General features: G+C 39.5%; 2 protein-coding genes across 11 annotated transcripts in view; one reads left to right on the top strand and one right to left on the bottom strand.

Moving 5' to 3' along the window:
- The window catches only part of GTPBP8 (GTP binding protein 8 (putative)), a 276,317-nt gene that overhangs the window by 243,197 nt on the left and 17,138 nt on the right, over window positions 1-15,982 (bottom strand). Inside the window, exons 6-7 of one of the 7 annotated variants that reach the window (XR_009493797.1) lie at window positions 5,011-5,141; window positions 3,934-4,020 (exon numbers count right to left, since the gene is read on the bottom strand). The exons of 3 other annotated variants lie outside the window; for them this stretch is intronic. Coding sequence is in view for 3 of the 4 variants with exons in the window: in XM_059884681.1 (XP_059740664.1) it covers window positions 13,181-13,268 (88 nt within the window). In the remaining variant the exon portion in view is untranslated. Of the gene's footprint in view, window positions 1-2,002; window positions 4,021-4,647; window positions 5,142-9,818; window positions 13,269-15,982 lie in introns of those variants that run through there. 3 more of the 7 variants (XM_059884688.1, XM_005201314.5, XM_059884681.1) reach the window with 3 other exon arrangements.
- Window positions 190-15,647, top strand: NEPRO (nucleolus and neural progenitor protein). Of its 4 annotated transcripts, none has more exons than XM_015471313.3 (9): window positions 190-292; window positions 4,513-4,652; window positions 7,019-7,098; window positions 7,469-7,600; window positions 8,303-8,380; window positions 9,569-9,930; window positions 10,168-10,229; window positions 12,620-12,879; window positions 15,005-15,647. In XM_015471313.3, the coding sequence occupies exons 1-9, from the start codon at window positions 190-192 to the stop codon at window positions 15,459-15,461; spliced, it is 1,674 nt and encodes a 557-aa protein (XP_015326799.2). In that variant the 3' UTR covers window positions 15,462-15,647. The 4 variants fall into 4 exon arrangements, with proteins under 4 accessions (XP_015326799.2, XP_015326801.2, XP_002684818.5 ...); XM_015471315.3 differs by having other exon boundaries at window positions 4,498-4,652; window positions 9,569-9,672; XM_002684772.7 differs by having other exon boundaries at window positions 4,498-4,652.

The following is a 15,982-nucleotide window of genomic DNA, read 5'->3' as shown; positions in this document are numbered from 1 at the left end:
CCACGTGTTTCAGGTTCACCATACTTAGTCCAGGGTTCCATGAAAGACTCCGCCCAGGGCCCCAGTCCCGCCCCCGCCCCACCCTTTGCCCTCTACCTCCCCGTGACGTCGACTCATCTCCCCTCCTACGGTCCCTCCACTTGGTCTGGCCTAGCTCCGCCCCTTCCACTCCCTCTCCTGCCTCCTAAGATGGCTACGCTGTTGCCGGGCCCGGAACCGTGGAACCGGGTGAGGATCCCTAAGGCAGGGAGCCGCAGCGCAGTGACCGTACAGAACCCGGACACGGCGCTAGGTGAGTGAGGGTGAGTGAGGCGCCGCGCTAGGGGCGCAGGCTTTTCCGGAGGAGGCGTGGAGCCGGCGCACGTGCGCGCGGGGCGGGACTTCCGGAGCCCGCGGGACACTGGGAAGGGCCGAAGGGTGAGGGGCTGGGGAATTTGCGAATGAGGCTCATGGGGGCACCTGGCTTTACAGTTCTTCGCTGGATCCCCTGTGTCTATCGCAGGGCCTGGCAGGGGCACCGAAGGCTCGCGACTCAGCACCGCACCGAAATGGGGGAGAGGGGCGGACACAACTGGTGTCAGGGAAAAGTGCTGCCTGGGAACCCTGCGTTTCACTCAGCCACCAAGAGGCGTGGTTAGCCCTCTGTCTCTGCCGCGCTCTGCCCCTGAAGGGCTGCGGGTCGTCAAACACTCTGCAGTTAAGCCGCAATTTTCCTGAGTCCCCCGTTCCTTATCTGTAAAATGGAGTTAGTTTTCCCTACCTATCACCAGGTTTTTGGGAGGATCTAAATGATTTCATTTAGGAGAGCGTGCTCTATCAATGTTTGAATGGCATTGCGATTATTAGGTAGGTGGCGCTAGTGGGAAAGAACCCACCTTTCTTTAGGTGGAAGTATGAGGCACAGGTTTGATCCCTGGGTCGGGAAGATCCCCTGGAGGAGGGCATAGCAACCCACTCCAGTATTCTTGCTTGGAAAATCCCATGGACAGAGGAGCCTGGCAGGCCGCGGTCCATAGGGTCGCACGACTGAACTGACTTAGCACGCACACAGGTCAGTAAGAACTGGGTTGAGGGATTGAATCCTCGCTTTTCCCTCTGCTGGAGCTGGGGTGAGCAGTGGGAATGTCTAACGTTTCTGGGCCTCGCTTATTTTCAATTGGGAATAACAATAGTACTTTATTCATAGAGCAGTTCTGAAAGAGTATTATAGAGTAACAGTATAAAGTATTATTAATATAAAGTAAAATGAGTATTTGGAACAGTGCCTGATACAGTAAATAATGATCAGTTCAGTCCAGTCCAGTCGTTCAGTTGTGTCCGACTCTTTGCGACCCCATGGAATGCAGTAAGCCAGGCTTCCCTGCCCATCACCAATTTCCGGAGCTTACTCAAACTCATATCCATTGAGTCGGTGATGCCATCCAACCATCTCATCTTCTGTCCTCCCCTTCTCCTCCTGCCTTCAATCATTCTCAGTATAGGGTGTTTTCAAATGAGTCAGTTCTTCGCATCAGATGACCAAAGTATTGGAGTTTCAGCTTCAGCATCAGTCCTTCCAATCAATATTCAGGATTGATTTCCTTTAGGATGGACTGGTTGGATCTCCTTGCAGATGATAGCTGTTATTAAGTATTTATAACATCACATTCCCCTTTCCAACCATCCATCCTGCCCCATTTACAGATTAACGTTACCCCTTCCTCTGTTCAGAAATACTTTTAACAGGATTCCTGTTAGGCATGGAAATTCACCAAGTCTCTCCCCACCCCCAGGGCAGCTCATTTCTGGCCTCAAATAGTTGGGATAGTAAGAAAGTTCTCTGTGTTGTGTAAAGTTTGCCTTTGTGTTACTGCCACTTAGGATGCTACTGCTACCCTTAAGAGGCATAGAGAACGCTATTAACTCTTACATTCACAGCTTTTCAGACTAGGAGGCTGTTATCTTGTTTTGCTAAATAAGCACCCTGTGTTTAGTCAGATATAATTTCCAGTTGTTAGAGTGATTTCTCTTTTCTAAATATATTCTTAAAGTGGTATTAGAGAAGTATACAAAAGTGTCCCACCTTCAACATACTTAAAGTGGTTCAGTTCAGTCACTCAGTTGTGTTCGACTCTTTGCGACCCCATGAACTGCAGCATGCCAGGCCTCCCTGCCCATCACAAACTCCTGGAGTTTACCCAAACTCATGTCCATGGAATCGGTGATGCCATCTAAACATCTCATCCTCTGTCGTCCCCTTCTCCTCCTGCCTTCAATCTTTCCCAACATCAGGGTCTTTTCAAATGAGTCAGCTCTTCACATCAGGTGGCCAAAATATTGGAGTTTCAGCTTCAACACCAGTCCTTCCAATGAACACCCAGGACTCATCTCCTTCAGAATGGACTGGTTGGATCTCCTTGCAGTCCAAGGTACTCTCAAGAGTCTTCTTCAACACCACAGTTCAAAAGCATCAATTCTTCAGCGCTTAGCTTTCTTTATAGTCCAACTCTCACATCCATACATGACTCCTGGAAAAACCATAGCCTTGACTAGACAGACCTTTGTTGACAAAGTAATGTCTCTGCTTTTTATTATGCTGTCTAAGTTGGTCATAACTTTCCTTCCAAGGAGTAGGTGCCTTTTAATTTCATGGCTGCAATCACCATCTCTGGTGATTTTGGAGCCCAGAAAAATAAACTCAGCCACTGTGTCCACTGTTTCCCCATCTATTTGCCATGAAGTGATGGGACCGGATGCCATGATCTTCATTTTCTGAATGTTGAGCTTTAAGCCAACTTTTTCACTCTCCTCTTTCACTTTCATCAAGAGGCTCTTTAGTTCTTCTTCACTTTCTGCCATAAGGGTGGTGTCATCTGAATATCTGAGGTTATTGATATTTCTCCTGGAAATCTTGATTCCAGCTTGTTCTTCCTCCAGCCCAGTGTTTCTCATGATGTACTCTGCATAAAAGTTAAATAAGTAGGGTGACAGTATACAGCCTTGACGTACTCCTTTTCCTATTTGGAACCAATGTGTTGTTCCATGTCCAGTTCTAACTGTTGCTTCCTGACCTGCATATAGGTTTCTCAAGAGGCAGGTCAGGTGGTCTGGTATTCCCATCTCTTGAAGAATTTTCCACAGTTTATTGTGATCCACACAGTCAAAGGGTTTGGCATAGTCAAGAAAGCAGAAATAGATGTTTTTCTAGAACTCTCTTGCTTTTTCAGTGATCCAGTGAATGTTGGCATTTGATCTCTGGTTTCTCTGTCTTTTCTAAAACCAGCTTGAACATCTGGAAGTTCACGGTTCACGTATTGCTGAAGCCTGGCTTGGAGAATTTTGAGCATTACTTTACTAGCGTGTGAGATGAGTGCAACTGTGTGGTAGTTTGAGCATTCTTTGGCATTGCCTTTCTTTGGGATTGGAATGAAAACTGACCTTTTCCAGTCCTGTGGCCACTGCTGAGTTTTCCAAATTTGCTGGCATATTGAGTGCAAGACTTTCACAGCATCATCTTGTAGGATTTGAACTAGCTCAACTGGAATTCCATCACCTCCACTAGCTTTGTTTGTAGTGATACTTCCTAAGGCCCTCTTGACTTCACATTCCCAGATGTCTGGCTCTAGGTCAGTGATCACACCATCGTGATTATCTGGGTCATGAAGATCTTTTTTGTACAGTTTTTCTGTGTATTCTTGCTACCTTTTCTTAATATCTTCTGCTCCTGTTAGGTCCATACCATTTCTGTCCTTTATTGAGCTCATCTTTGCATGAAATGTTCCCTTGGTATCTCGAATTTTCTTGAAGAGATCTCTAGTCTTTCCTGTTTATTGTTTTCCTCTATTTCTTTGCCCTGATCACTGAGGAAGGTTTCTTATCTCTCCTTGCTATTCTTTGGAACTCTGCATTCAAATAGGTATATCTTTCCTTTTCTCCTTTACTTTTAGCTTTTCTTTTCACAGCTGTTTGTAAGGCCTCCTCAGACAGCCATTTTGCTTTTTTGCATTTCTTTTCCATGGGGATGGTCTTGATCCTTGTCTCCTGTAGAATGTCACGAACCTCCGTCAATAGTTCATCAGGCACTCTATAGTCCCTTATAAATTTCTCACTTCCACTGTATAATCATAAGGGATTTGATTTAAGTCATACCTGAATGGTCTAGTGGTTTTCCCCACTTTCTTAAAGTGTTTGGTGTACCCTAAATGACTCTGCAAAGTATTCATATGAAAGATTCTTAAAATCACAATAAAATGTGATATGATATACATTCTAGTTTAATAGATGTTTTCTTAATGATTTCATGGACTTGATATCATCTGTCACCATTTTCCTTCCTTCCTATGTCATTTCTTACATACTTAGAAATGTTTAATTATGTTCTCACAGGTGAAGCTGATTGTGGTGTATTGATTTCTTTAAAACAGATAAGGAAAGTTGCTTCTTTCAGTGTATTTTTTGTATAATATACTTAATGTAGAAATGCATGTTAAGTCTTATTACTAAATATCTCTGCATTAGACCTTTGCATTGCAGCTATAATTAAAGAATGCTGTCGCATTACATTGTCACTGAAGAGCCGAACCTTAGATGCAGAGACAGATGTATTATGTGCAATCCTTTACAGCAATCACAACAGAATGGGCCGCCATAAGCCCCATTTGGCCCTCAGACAGGTAAGGAAAGAGCCCTGTATTTACGAGAAAACATTTTTACTTGGTGAAGATGGAGATCACACTGCCACTTAACTTTTGTTATTTAAGGAAATTGAAGTAAATTACTTGTGATTTACTTGGGCTTTCCTGATAGCTCAGTTCGTAAAGAATCCACCTACTATGAAGGAGACCTTGGTTTGATTTCTGGGTTGGGAATATCTGCTGGAGAAGGGATAGGTTACCCACTCCAGTATTCTTGGACTTCCCCTGTGGCTCAGCTAGTAAAGTATCTGCCTGCAATGCGGGAGACCTGGGTTCGATCCCTGGGTTGGGAAGAAACCCTGGAGAAAAGAAAGGCTACCCACTCCAGTATTCTCACCTGGAGAATTCCGTGGACTGTCCATGGGGTCCCAAAGAATTGGACACAACTGAGTGACTTTCACTTCACTTTCACTTGTGATTTTTAAGTGTTAAGCCCACAATCACATATGAGCTTTCATTTTTTTTCCCCTGAAAGCATTTCAAAAAACAGTCTGTATTAGAAAAGAACTAAGTTTGATTCTTTCCCAGTCTTGTTTCTAGTAGGTAGATAATTATGAAAAATTTTCATTATATACAATCTATAACAAATTACCACGCCTTTGTTTACTTTAAAGATGGAGTGATTTGATCAAAACAAAGTGTTGGATCAAGAAACAATTTTCCTGAGCATAATCAAAATCCCCAAATCATAAAAAGAACAAAGTTGCAATTTATTTATTGTGGTGGTAAATAATCTAATTGGGAATATATTAAATGAGTATATAACAAGTTGTGTAAAGTGTTTTGTGTATCTTTTGAAGTTTAAGACAAAATTGGGTTCTTCTAGCTCAGGGATTACATACACAGAATAGAGCCTTCCAAGTTAAGTTCCATATATGCTCATTTATTTGCTCATTCATTTTATTAATTCTCCAAGTATTTTTGAAACTTTCTATGTGCCAGGCACTGTGCTTTGTGCTAGGTGTATGGCATAATCTCCAACCTTAAACAGATTCATTTTCTTTGGTAAGTTTTCCACTCACATTACTTAAAGCAAAAAAGATGATTTCTTTACCAAAGAAAGATTTGCGATTATGGTTTTTCCTAAGTTTTCTTCTCTGGAGCAGGTTTTATCTCCTTCTGAGTCTTTAACTCCAAAACCAAACTTGTTATCTCAGATTGAATATACGTATTTCTCCTCCGGGCTTCCAGGTTGTCAATAAGTATAGTCAGAAAAATTTGGTGTTCTGTTTTCTCTGCTCTCCCATCAGGTTAACTGATCAATTAACACCTTCTCTGCATCTAGTTCCTTTTAGTTCTGGCTAAACTAAATTTTGAAACCTTGTCAATTTTTTGTTGTGTTGTAATTCTGACTGATCTTTCCTCCTTCAGTCTTTCCTCTACTGTGGCATGTTCACGTGTACCAAATCCTGGTTAATCATCCTAAAACACAGCTTAATTTTTAATGGTTCTCCACTGTCCCCTGAATAAAGAGCAGACCTCTTAGCTTAACTTAGCAGATCCTTCCTGATCTGGCCTCTTCAGTTTTCTTAGCTCAGGCTTCTCTGTGGTCTTCATCATCATATATATTGTATTACAAGCAGCCTGAACTCTTTGTGAGTCTTCCTACTCACCACATTGGTTCCCTCCTCTGAGCCTTTGCTTACCTGGTTCTGTATGTTTATAATGCCCAAGCCCTCCATCACTTGATCCTCATGTCTGCAGCACTTACGGACAGTAAAATTTAGTACTTAACAATTTACTGTCTTGTTTTAATAGTTTCACTATTAGAAATCATGTTACTTCAGAAAAGTTTAGTAATACAATCTTGAGAATAATCTTACATTTACTTTGGTCCTCTTTATAGCACCAAGCACACACTGGCATATAGTAAGAAAGAAAGAAAGAAAGAGAGAGAGTGAAGTTGCTCAGTTGTGTGCAACTCTTTGCGACCCCATGGACTATAGCCCGCCAGGCTCCTCCATCTATGGGATTCTCCAGGCAAGAGTACTGGAGTGGGTTGCCATTTCCTTCTCCAGGGGATCTTCCCGACCCAGGGATCGAACCTGGGTCTCCTGCATTGTAGGCAGTCGTTTTACCATCTGAGCCACCAGGGAAATCCAGTCACTGGTCATAACCTGATCTGAGAAATTTATTTGGCTGCATAAATTTCAAATTTTTAGCCAGAAGCAACTGCTTTGGGCTACCGGTTTCTTTACCCTAAAATATGGCATTCTGTGTATTTCTATACTTTGTATTCAGTGTATTACTATACTTTGAAATTTTGAATTTGTTTTCATGTTCACATCAGTGGCTTTGCCTCTGTTACACATAAACGTGAATTTGAGCTGGTCTTCCCCTTTCAGGTTGAACAGTGTTTAAAACGTTTGAAAAACATGAATTTGGAAGGTTCAATTCAAGATCTCTCAGAGTCATTTTCTTCTAAGTAAGTAGTCTAGTTGCTTTGTAATGGGCTTTGTGGTGGGCTGGAAACCCGGTGTCTTACTGTAACCTCGCTTTAGACTTCCTTCATTATTGTTTGAATATAACCAATTATACCTTAGCTGTACAAATTTTATTTTAATAAAGGGCCCCTTGTATCTGTGGTAACCTCCCTCTGTTGTCTTGTGGGAAGGAACAGTGTGACACTGAAACCTGGGTGATGATAAACTATTTTGAAACATAAGTGTCAATTAACTTCAGTGAGTCATTATTAAACATAACTACCTCAATTGAGCTTAAAGCAATTCTGTACTTATTATATAAGTGTTTTATATTTAAGAATGAAAGTAACATACTTTTCTATTTTTGTCAAGTGAAAATCAGCCTATAAATACCAAAGCATGTGTCATCCCCAGCCAACCAGTGGTAGAACTGGTGTTGATGAAGATTCTGGGGGCCTGCAAGTTGCTGCTTCGCCTGTTGGACTGTTGCTGCAAGACATTTCTGTATCCTTGAATCATCTAAAAAACGTTTTTCTGAACTTCAGTTGTTTGGATGTATTTAATGGGCTTCTCAGGTGGCTCAGTGGTAAGGAATCCACTTGCTAATGAAGGAGCCACAGGAGATGCAGGTTTGATCCCTAGGTCAGGAAGACCCCCTGGAGGAGGAAGTGGCAACCCACTCCAGTATTCTTGCCTGGGAAATCCCATGGACAAAGGAGCCTGTTGGGTTACAGTCCACGGGGTTGCAGAGTCAGACATGACTAAGCATGCATGCAGGGATGAATTTAATAGTATTTCTGTTTGAAAGCTAGGGAGTATGTAGTTTTTCATATTTTCAAAGTAGGAGTTATAATATATGCAAATTCTTAAAATTTTGCTCTTTGGTCTTCTCTTCCTGAGAAGTGCCTGAAATAGCCATTGCCAGGGATTTCTACCTCTATTTAATATGTATTATCCTAAAGGCATTGACAGTTAGAAATTATTAATCTTAAAAGCTAATCCTTAGAAACCAAGTTTATTAATGAAGTCTCTAGCAGAGTGTATATTACTTTTTTTTAAAGCTTCAATGACTTAAGTAGAACATGTTTTAAGGCTTTAACTCCTTCAAGAAAACTCTGCATTCTGTGTTTTTTTTCCCCATAAATGTAACACAACAAAACATAAATTCCTTTGATTCTGTTTCCCAACTTTAACTTGATTCTTCAGCTTGACTGTGAAACATCTAGGTTTGCAAGAATTCATTATTTTAAACCTTGTGATGGTTGGGCTCGTGAGCAGGTTATGGTATGTATGTATGTACCTTTGAAATCCTTCATTTCTTTCTCATTTCTCTAACTCAGACTAGGTTTCTTATTAGTAGTCTTCATATTTGCTTTTCCATGGGATGTTGAAAGTGCAGAAATTCTGTTTTTTCATTTGATCAGAGTTTATTTGGGATGGATTGGGAAGCTAAGTGTTGATAGTTATGTCAAAAGACTAGGCTTTGAATCTGAATCCATGAGATCACTTCCACATTAAACTAAACAAATGAATTCCTAGGATTAGCAGCTGGAATTAAAAAAAAAAAAAAGGTTCCTCTAATCATTCAGCTGAACCATTTAAAATGAAGGTGTTCCTGGGCAGTCTGTATCATTCATTTGTTTCTGCCACTAGATTTCTAATACTTAACGGCAATGACCTTCCTTATGTTTTCTAAATTCCTTTCTTCCACATGAACCACCACTGCTTTTTGAGCCATAGCTATTGACGTAAAGAACACTGGTAATACTAGTTGCAAACCAAAGAGAATTTCCCTTGCATCTCACAATATATATTATGGAGCTTATCTGATGGATAATCAGATTCAAAATCTGCCCATTTGTGATTAGCTATAATTTGAATGGAAACAAAAAAAGAAAAAATTCTTTCTAATCCTTAATTTTCTATCTTAATCTGGATATCTCAAGTACTATTTTCAGTCATCCTGTTTTTTATTCTGCTTGTTTTTAGAGCTAACAATGTTAGAACTACTTATCATATGTTAGTATGGTTATCATGTTAGTAATGTTAGAATTACTAATCAATGTCAAACTGTATTATTCTTCCCTACAATGAAAATAGCTTTGATTTTTTAATTTTAATAATACATGCTTATTTGAAGAAACTTTTAAAAATAGAAAAAATTCAAAGAACCTGAAATTTGCCTAAAATCTTATCCTCTAGATAAAACCACAGTTAAGATTTTGGTGCACATCCTTTGAAATATCTCTCCATGTAGTACTGTATTTGGTTTTATATAACATTTTGTACTTGGATTTTTCTATATAAGCTGGACTAAATCTAGCTCTTTGCAAGTATCCACTGTAGCATTTTTTTTTTTTTTAATCTATAGTGGCAGACTGATAAGTGTTATTTTCAGCTTTGAATCTGTTATTACATAATCTGCAAATTACAATTACTGGCTAATTCATGAGCTCCTACTTCTTTCCCTAGGGTTCTGTATAAAGATGTTTTAAAAAGGCTGGTTTCCTTATATGAACCATTGTTTGGATTACTTCAAGAGGTCTCCAGGATTCAACCATTGCCTTACTTCAAAGGTTTTACCTTTCCTTCTGATATTGTTGAATTTTTAGGAGAGCCCTATTTTGAAGTCTTTAAGAAAAAAATGCCTACAGCTTTTGTAGCTAAAGGAGTAACTAAACTGCTAAATAAACTATTTTTAACAAAAGAGCAATCACAGAGGTCAGGTGAAGAAACTTTACTTAGAATTTCTGAAAAAGCTAAACAAATGAAGATCAATATACAGAATAACATGGATCTTGGACAACCAGTAAAGAGTAAGAAAATCTTAAAAGGTAATTTGCTTTGATATGGCTCATACTGTTAAACTCTCTTAATTTTAACTCACATTATCTTTAGAGAAGTATGGTATTAATAATGTGTTTTATAAGCTTGAGCATGTTAAGTTATTTCTTTCTGTTGTAGCTTCATAGTTCTTTGCTTGCTTAACTCCCTTTGTTGTCATGTACTTAAGAATTTGTTGATTTGAAAATAGTATGCCTAATTTTTTTATCTGTGATCTATCTCCACAGAAAAGTCATCAGAATTTGATGTGAGAGCTTTCTGCAAACAGCTGAAACAAAAAGCTATTCAGGTTTGTCTGGCTTATTTTAATATAGCTTATGATTTTTGCTAAGTGTAGATGCCACTTACCAAGGACAGAGGCTGAATCTTCTGGTTTTGTCCTTGGCTCTAGGCATAGTGCCATCTTAGTTCTCAGTCTGCTTCTGAATGAGTAGAGGCATTTCCAAGGGATCTGAGTGCATCTAGTTAATTCAGTTAATAGAATGCCTTCAGAAACATTTTACTAAGGGTTTTGCTAGAATTTTAAAATGATCCTAGGATCCACCATAGGAGTGGATTATACTGCAGCTTAAGAATATGGGCTTCGAAGTCAGACAGATGGTTTGCGTCCTGGTTTGTAGTAATTTGTGACCTTATGTAAGTTTCTTGACCTGTCCATACCTCCATTTTCTACAAACAGTATGCACTTCGTAGGGCTGTGCCAGTTTTAGTACATATGAAGTATTGGGCACAGAGTCTCAAGTGTGGTAAGCACTTACTTGATGTTAGATGTTAGGTACTTCCATCGTCACTACCATCATCTTTTATCATGAGGCTTCTATTTCTTTCTATCAGCGTTAGAGCTGTCAGTGTTGACCTCTCCTCAGCCAGTGTCTGTAAACTCTGTGTGTTCTGATCTGACACGGATAAGAAGTTCTTTTACTCTCTATCTTTTCAAAGTTGTTTTCTTCATGGGCTATTTCTCCCATTCTATTCAAAAATTCTTTTCTAACAAGTCAGTACTTTGTTGAAGGTTTACAAGGATTCCAGCTTGCATTTATATTTTGTCCAGTTTACAAGTTCTGGAAGAAGATGTCATCATCACCATAATACTTATACTGCATTTACTCTTTGCCAGGCATTGTTCAGAACTCTTTATATGTGTAAATTCTTATAATCCTTGCAAAAGTCCTGTGAGGTAGGTGCTGTTCTTCCCATGTTTCAGATGAGAAAATTAAGGCAAAGAAAGGACAAGAAATTTGTCCAGGCCAGATAGCAAATATGGGGCAGAACTGGGATTTGAACCAGGCAGTTTGGTTTCAGTCTTTGTCATTTAATATTATTTGTTGTTGTTCAGTCGCTAAGTTGTGTCCGACTCTCTGCAACTCCATGGGCTGCAGCACACCAGGCCTCCCCGTCCTAAACTATCTCCTGGAGTTTATCATTACACCAGTCTCCAAATAGTTTTATCAGCTCTCTCAATAACTGTAGCTCTGTGGCTCCTGAAACTTTCTGCAGTCCATCAATTGTTCCTATGTGAGCTGGTTCCAGCATCCCTCTTATTTATGACCAATCACTATTTTATTTTTAGCATTTAGCACCAATATGCTTAGGGTGTTTTTAGGTCAAACTTTTATGGATCACCAACACAAAGATTGATAGGTCTCTACCTTCTACTACTATTACTTGTTCTTCTCGAGAATGAGAAATTTGCAAGAAACTAAGTTTTGAACAGAAGATGGAAGCAGACCTAGTAGGTGGCATATTTCAGTAAACAGTAGTAGTTGATAAAATGCAAACTTGACTTCATACAGAAAAATGAAGTTGAAGAGACAGAGGTGCCACATCAAAAGATGGTTGAATTGGAATTGGAAATATTGCTCAGTTAAGCATTTTTAACATACATTCAGCAGTCATCTGCATTTCCACATTTATCAATAACATTTATGACCCTTCCTTGAGGAGGTGATGAAAAACAAGCTGTGGTAGTCCAGCATTAGAGGAAAAGGGCTTTTCAGTGATTTTGTCTCCCACCAGTTAGACTTTGATCCATACTTAATTATGTGGAGTTTTATTCTTATGTGTAGGTTAAATGGGCTTCCCTGGTGGCCCAGTGGTTGAGAATCCACCTGCCAGTGCAGGAGAGGCAGGATGGATCCGTGGTTGGGGAAGATCCATGGAGAAGGAAATGGCCATTCCGGTCTTCTTGCCTGGGAAATCCCATGGACAGAGGAGCCCAGCGGGCTGTAGTCCATGGGGTCACAAACAGTCAGACATGACAGAGAGACTAAACAACAGCAACACAGGTTAAATAAATATGTATGTAAATATTTATATTGTTACTTGTGTACAACTGAATTTAGCTATAGATGGGATCAGTTGTAGCACAGAGGGGGAAAAATTGTATTAGTATCAGTGAATAAAAATTTTTTTAAGCAAAAGGAAAGGAATTCCCTGGCAGTCTAGTTATTAGGACTCTGTATTTCCACTGCAAGGGGGCACCATTCTGATCCCCAATGCCAGGTGGCACAGTCAAAAAAATTTAAAAAGACAAATAGAAAGCATAGGGAACTGGAAAAAACTTTTTCCTTCTTTTAAAAAGATGTATTTTCAAATGTTGATAGTGTGTGAGTCAACTTCTCTCTCTCGTTATATGTCTGTCACAGATCCAATAATTTTTCTCATCATTCCATATTTCAGGAGAAGAGCTTTGAGTTTAAATATTCTCCATCCAAACTAAAGGCAACCAAACATTCTTCTCAGAAAGCAATAGGAACTCCCTGTGTAAAAAGTCTTGTGCAAAGATTCCGAGAGGCTGAGACTTTCACACAACTTTCTGAAGAAATCCAAATGGCAATTCTGTGGTGTAGAAGCAAAAAACTGAAGGCTCAGACTGCCTTTCTGGGTAACAAACTTCTTAAAAGTAACCGGCTTAAACATGTGGAAGCTCAAGGCTCTAGGTAGGTATAGTATAAAAATTATATTCCTTTACTTCTTCTGTTATCTTTCAAGGCAAAAGTATATATATTCAGCCTTTTTAATGTCCAGTACCCTGGGGACTAAAATTGGGGTATATACTCAAAGTGCAGTTTTGTTAGCTACTTTTATTGGGCAGAGCTAAATATATATATCATTGGGAGGAAGTAAATTTGGTCAATTGGATTTACTCTTCACCATTCCATCCTTTTATTCAAAAAGTATCAGGTGTGTCTGTGGTATGCTAACCTGCAGATACAACTATGTGTAAGACAGATTTAATCTTCATGGAGTTCTGCCTCTGGTAGGAGAGATGGCCTGTCTGCCCGCAGCTTCAGTGGGATGAGGGTGTGAGAGCAGAAGATGCTTCCTCCTACAAGGCCACACATCAGAGTCAGCGTCAAGTAATTTCCATGCACAGGAGCTAGACTCTCCATGTACCGCTTCATCCTTTTGTGGTGCTTACATTCACAGCACTGCTTAAGGATGGTTATCTTTGTGAGCCAATATTGCTTGAAACAATACATGAAGTTAGATATTTTAGGGCTTTATGTTTTTACTGAACAAATAATAGATGCCTGTGGTAACAATTTGAGACACAAAGGGCCATAAAGGTCCTCATTCCCCCTTGACGGGCGATCACTGACCACTTTTTGCGTATCCTTCAAGAAACACTCTGTGCATCCACCATAATTTCTTACTATATTTATGGACATGTATTTATTCAGGGCTTTATAATGGTTTCCATGGATGTCACTTGGTCACACCTTCTTAAATTTTAAAAATTTATGGAAAGACAATACCTGTTTTAGTAAAAAATATGATATATACTGAAGGTTTTATAGCAAGTTTTGACTGAAAGCTGTGGGAGAAGTTAAGAATTTTTACATTACACTCTAGAGTGGAAGCTCAGCCTAAAATGGAGCTGTTCTGTTCAAGATTCTGTTTAAACTCAGGGGTAGATGAGGCAGAGATGCTAGTTAAAAGTTAATCCAGAGGGTAACAAACTGGTGGTTATTTGATTAAGCCATTATTCTGCACCCCACAAAAATGCAGTGCTCTTTCATTCTGCCCTGTTTTGATGTTTTAGTAACACATTATATTTGTACCACATTTTAAGTGTATTTAATGTCCACAATAACTGTGACACAGGTGGTGGTATTCACATTTTATAGATGAGTTAATAAGAGGATTTTACTTAGGGAATTAGAGCTGGAGATCTTGAACTCAGTGCAGATCCTCTGATTCTTCTGTTTTTTCATCTATTTCCATTTCAGTTGGGAAGTCCACCTACCCTCTCCTCACTTAAAAATTACCACTTACAGTAAGACAAAATTGGTTTGGAAACAGAGATCATGGATTACTGCGTTAAAATGGGATTCCTCAAAGTTCCATGTTGGTTTAAAAAGGAAGAGGGTACAGGGGGAGGTACAGACTCATGCTAATCGTTTGCATTCTGACCATCACAGTGAGGCAGTTAGCAGGGCACCAGTGCGCCTTGTGGCAGGGTATCCTACTCAGAAGCAAAGTACCTAACAACCAGCCATTTGAGTTTGGAATCCCCAGATTTGAAGATAATATGAATGCTGTCGTTTTGCCTATGCCGGCATCCCTGTCTTCTCATTTTACATAAACTCCCTCTTCACTTTGATTCCTTTTTCCTTGTTCATTTTCTGTTATTATATTGAATATGAAGTTGTTACTCCAGAAATGGGGTGATGCATCCTAGTAACTTTTCTATTTGTAATTCATTTTTTCCCCAGTTCCAATCCTATTACATTGTGAATAGGTTAGCAATTATCAGGAAGTAGCTCTGGCACTGAAATATGGCAGTATCTCACCATTCAGCTGCCTTGCTAGTTGTAGGAACTACTTTACTGTGGAAGTGTAGCGGGGACACATTTGCCCAGAGTCTAAATCAGAGGGAAGCTGTGCTCTGAAAACGCAGACTGGATATGAAGCTCCTATTTCCATGTTTTTCCTTATGATTCTGGAAATTGTACGGAGGCATAGGACATATATTTTAGTTGGAAATTGGTAAAAAGGAGACAAAATTTTTGAGAATGTTTTTATGCATCTTAACAATCTAATTTCTTCTGTCCTTTAAAGTTTGCCAAAGAAGCTACAGTGCATAAAAACATCTATTTGCAACTGCCTTCTTCACGGCTTAGGTATGAAAACTTCAAAGCATCATCTGAGACAAAGAAGATCACAGAATAAATTTTCACTGAAAGGAAGGAAACAGAGAAAGTTGCAGTCGACTCTTTTAAAGGAAATCCAGCAGCCCCCTCAAGGGACTCAGAGTGCTACGGATGTCATTAAAGGGAGACTCTCAGATTCTACTGTTCGTAGGACTGATCTGTACCCTAACAATAAGCAAGTGAATAGGAGAGTTTCAAATCCTGTCATACAAACTAAGGAGACACAAACTCATGAAAAGCTTACAGAAAGCAATGAAAATAAGACGGATTCTTGGACAGTGATGCAAGGAAATAAACATAATACATCAGGAAGCACTAAGGAGACAGATGACATTGATGATATTTTTGCTTTAATGGGAGTTTAGAGGCTCATATGTGAAACTTTTAACCAGTTGCTCCAGTGTTCTGCTGCTTTAAGTAGAACAGCTGAGATGTGGAAAGATCTGAAGTACCACTTGGACTCAGAGGAGCTGCTTTAGTACAGCACTGTACAGCAGTTCATTTTAGTTCAATAAACGCTTACCATAGCTTTGTGTCATTTAATCGACAAATATTTGACTATTAGTCAAGTTTTTACTTAAGACCTGAGTAAATTAAGTTTGTAAAACTTACATTGTGCCTTAGGTAAATGGGATGCAGGGGTGGGAATCACCTAGAAGGTCACTTTGACCTTAATGGCTCCACTGTAGCTAAGTGCTCTTCTGAACACCAAGGTTCGTAGCTTTTAACAGCTGTACTGCCTGTCTTCTGTATGTTAGAACTGATCATCAGTTTTGCCACTAAGTGTATTAGCAGGCAATGGTTACAACCATTATTTCATTTGTTAACCTTATCTCATAGGAGGGCATATTAAAATGCTTTTGGAATTATCCAAAAGTTTGTAGGG

The sequence above is a fragment of the Bos taurus genome, chromosome 1, assembly GCF_002263795.3.
Source record: "Bos taurus isolate L1 Dominette 01449 registration number 42190680 breed Hereford chromosome 1, ARS-UCD2.0, whole genome shotgun sequence".
NCBI classification, from domain to species: Eukaryota; Metazoa; Chordata; class Mammalia; order Artiodactyla; family Bovidae; genus Bos; species Bos taurus.
Note: the sequence above shows the minus strand (reverse complement) of the source record. Positions and strands in the feature narration are given on the sequence as shown.